The sequence below is a fragment of the Mus pahari genome, chromosome 3, assembly GCF_900095145.1.
Source record: "Mus pahari chromosome 3, PAHARI_EIJ_v1.1, whole genome shotgun sequence".
Lineage (NCBI taxonomy): Eukaryota > Metazoa > Chordata > Mammalia > Rodentia > Muridae > Mus > Mus pahari.
In genome coordinates, this window is record NC_034592.1 from 16,104,056 (window position 1) to 16,107,956 (window position 3,901).

A 3,901-nucleotide genomic window follows, 5' to 3' on the forward strand; every position below is an offset into this window, starting at 1 on the left:
TTCTCTCTCTTTCTCTCTCTCTCTCTCTCTCTCTCTCTCCCTCTCTCTCTCTCTCTCTCTCTTTCTTTTCTCTTTTTGAGACGGTGTTTCTTTGTGTAGCAGCCCAGCTGTTACACTTACTTTGTAGACCAGGCCGCCTGGTACTCACCCAGACATCTGCTCAGTGTTGGTCTCTGCTGTCGTTAGATCTAGCAGGCAGCAGCAGTTGTAGCCAGATGAGCCTCGGTGAGTGGAAGTCCACAGTGTTGAGCACATACTTAACCCCTATCTCTGCCACCGAGGCCACTACGTTCATGGGCCCACTGGACAATGACAGGGATGGCTGGGGAAAGAGGCTGACTGTCCACAGAACAGGTCATTTTATCCACTTGATTACTGACCTCCTCCTCAGTTGAAGTCACCTTTTGGTGTGAGCCACCTTTTGGTGTGAGCATTTCTGTGGGACACAAATCTCTTCACATCCTTGCCCCATTTGGAGAGATCTATCCATGTACTTCTTCCCCAGGTGTCTTTCTCTCCAGTATTCCAATCGTGATGGCTCCAAGTTCCTGACCATCCAGCTAATCCATTAACTACAGTCCATGAATCAGTGAACACTCACACATCTGGCCATTTCTCCTTTCAAACAAAATGTATGCCCATATGTACTTCCTGAAGCTCTGCCCTCTGTGAAGATTTTCCTTTCACAGGTATCTTCCAGGGTTGTCCCCGAAAGGGGCTGTAATGCTATGCTTCTGAGTGGTGCCTGCATAGCATGGGAAACCATCAGTACACCAGGCTCCAGTCTTCTTCCTCACCCCAAAAGACGTGCACACCTAGCAGCAGATGGCATTGTCATGGGAGTAAAAACTACAGGCATTTGGGCAACTTCTTCATGTAATGTGTTTGTGCTCCTAGGACCTGCTCAGGCCCAGCCATATATAGACCATTTTCATTTAGTAATGGATTGCTGCTATGCACATCTCATGTTGTCTTGGTGGGTCAGATATTACCTAGCTCATGGAAGGCAGCTCAGGTGGTGTGGTAACTTGGTAGTCCATTGTCAAATGTTCTATTTCTACTAAGGCCCAAAGCTGCCTCTTAATGGGAATAGTTGTAGACAATGGTAGAGACATGCTTCAAAATTCCAAAGGTCTTTTCTATGACTCACCTACAGGAGCCTGCCAAAGGGTCTAAACAGCATCCTTGTCTGCCACTGCCACCTCAGGTACCATTGGGTCTGTTGGATCATGTGGTCCAAGTGGTAGAGCGGCCTGCACAGCAGCCTGGAACTGTTGAAGAACATTCTCCTGTTCTAGACCCCAGTCCTGGTATCTGTTGAGGTTCTCTAGAGGAACAGACATGGTAGAATGAACCTATGTGGGATTTGTTAGAGTGGCTTGCAGGCTGTGGTCCAGGTAGCCCACCAGCTCTCAACCTGTGGGTCAAGACCCTTTTGGGGGCCTGCATATCAGATAGTTACATTATAATCCATAACAAAATTAGTTATGGAGCAGCAATGAAATAATTTTACAGATGGAGGTCACCACATGGGGAACTGTATTAAAGGGTCGAGGCATGATGAAGGTTGAGAACCATTGATTCAACAGTACCTGTCTACCAATGGAAGATTCAAGAGTTGGTCTTGAGAAGATGCCAGAATCCCAAAGAAGTAGGCTCTAATGCCAGTGGAGGAAGGGACTTGCCAGTGAGGGCAAGGGCAAGCAGGCCGAGAGCAAGCTCCCTCTTCCATGTCCTTATATAGGCTGCCTGCAGAAAGTGTAGAATTTTAGTTCCAGGGAATCCGACTCCCTCTTTTGGCCTTCAGCACGGGTGATGGGTGGAGGCAGGGCGCTGCAAAAGTAGGGAAAGGGGAGAATGAAGGAACCAACGGGGCCTTTTGTGTGTTGTTCGCTTTGTTTTCAGGTGGGGTCTCACTACACAGCCCTGGCAGCCAGGAACTTGCAGAGCTCTACCTGCCTGGGCCTCTGAGCTCAAAGGGGGGTCTGGTTCTTTATGTGACTTTACAACCTGCCCCGCCCCCACTGACCTCTCAACTTACCCTGAGCTGGGATCACAGCTTCTTGTCCCAGGAGTGGGGTGCAGAGCTGACATTTGTGTCTGGTAGTCATGGTGACAGGGCAAGGGCACTCTAGTGTGGTCAGCAGAGGACTGAAGGCTGTTGTCATCTGCTTCCCATATAGGTTCCATCTCATGTACAAGCCCCCTCCCACCATAGAGGTCCAGGCCCGCCTCCTGCAGAACCCCAAGGATTCAGAGGAGTACATCAAGCTGCAGACGGACCTGTTCTACAGGAACTCTGGGGATCTGGAGCAGTACTACGACCGAGCCATCACTGTCAACGGGGACCAGGACCCGTACACAGTTTTTGAGTATATAGAGAGCGGGATCATTAATCCTCTGCCCAGGAAAGTTACCTGATATGTGTGAAGCCAGGAGCAAGCCCTGAAGACACTCAAAGCCCCTGCCCTCAACCTTCATTAGACCCCACCTAGCCAATAAAGATGCTAGTCACAACCTCGGGTAGCCTTCTTATGGGGTGTGAGAACACAGGACAGAAGGGGTGCTTGGCCAGGGTAGGGTGGAATGCCAGAGGCTAGGCCTTCTTCTAGAGTCAGATGTGGATAAGGTCTACCTCAAGGCCACCCCATCCCACTGTGGGTAACTGGGTGAGTGCTGTCTTAGGTTTTCCATTGCTGTGAAGAGAGACCATGGCTAAGGTAACTCTTATAAGGGAAAACTAATTGGGGCTGGCTTATGGGTTCAGAGGTTTAGTCCATTGTCGTCATGGTGAGAAACACACAGGCAGACATGGTGCTGGAAAGGAGCTGAGGGTTCTACATCGTAATCCTTAGGCAGAAGGGGACCGTTTCACACTGGGCACACTTGAGCACGTATAACCTCAAAGCCTGCCTCCACAGTGACACACTTCCTCTAATAAAGCCACACTTCCAACAAGGCCACACCTCCTAATAGTGCCATTCCCTGTGGCCAAACATTCAAACATATCAATCTGTGGGGACCAAACCTATTCAAAATAGGTGCACTGGTCATGTTCTGTACAGGACCGGAACAGTAGCATGGTTATATATGATAGAGGACCAGCTAGGCCAACAATGGCTGTCTGCAGTTTGGAGGGTCTGAGAATCTCGTAGCTGCTTAGTCCACTTGGACAGATACTCCAGATGTCTCAATCTGGTGCTGGATGCATGGAAGATTCCTGGAGAGCCACGGTCTTCAGTCCACACAGGAAAGTTGGAAAAAACTAGGTTCTGACGTCAGTAGAGGATGGTAGGAACAGCAGCAATAATGTAGATGGATCCACAAGCAAGAAATGAAGGCAGGCAGGCAAAGCAGGTCTGGTTTCCTCCCCCCCCCCCCCACAAGCTGCTTCCCACTTGGGGGCGGTGGCTTCCCTCCTCAGCTCATCCTCTCAGGAAATACCTGTTCAGAGAGACATGCCTCTTAGATGATCCCAGGTCCAGTCAAGTTGACAACCAAGTTTAATCACCACAGAGTTAAACTTATCCCTCTTGGCCCATCTTCCCTCACTACCAGAGGTAGAATGATAACTGCGTCTGTCTGTCTCACAGCCTGTGCAGACACACACTCCAGCACTGAGCAGCGTGGCGTGTAATGGTGCCCACCTGTAATCCCAGCACTTTGATTACAGGTGGAGTGAGGGGCACTGAGAGTTCAAGGACAGCCTCTAGTTACAGGACAGTTCAGTGTCATTGTGTCCCACAGAAGACCCTGTCTTAAGAAGAAGAAGAGTAAACTGGGCGTGGTGGTACACACCTTTAATCGCAGCACTCGGGAGGCAGAGGCAGGCAGATTTCTGAGTTCGAGGCCAGCCTGGTCTACAAAGTGAGTTCCAGGACAGCCAGGCTACACAGAGAAA

The 3,901-nt window shown here is 49.9% G+C and overlaps 1 protein-coding gene across 1 annotated transcript in view; it reads left to right on the top strand.

Annotated features, from left to right (window-relative positions):
- Positions 1–2,521, top strand: part of Ak8 (adenylate kinase 8) — a 115,072-nt gene extending 112,551 nt beyond the window's left edge. Inside the window, exon 13 of the mRNA XM_021194642.2 lies at positions 2,184–2,521. Within this exon, the coding sequence (XP_021050301.1) occupies positions 2,184–2,421 (238 nt within the window). The 3' untranslated portion in view covers positions 2,422–2,521. The remainder of the gene's footprint in view (positions 1–2,183) is intronic.
- The last annotated feature ends 1,380 nt before the right edge of the window (positions 2,522–3,901 follow it).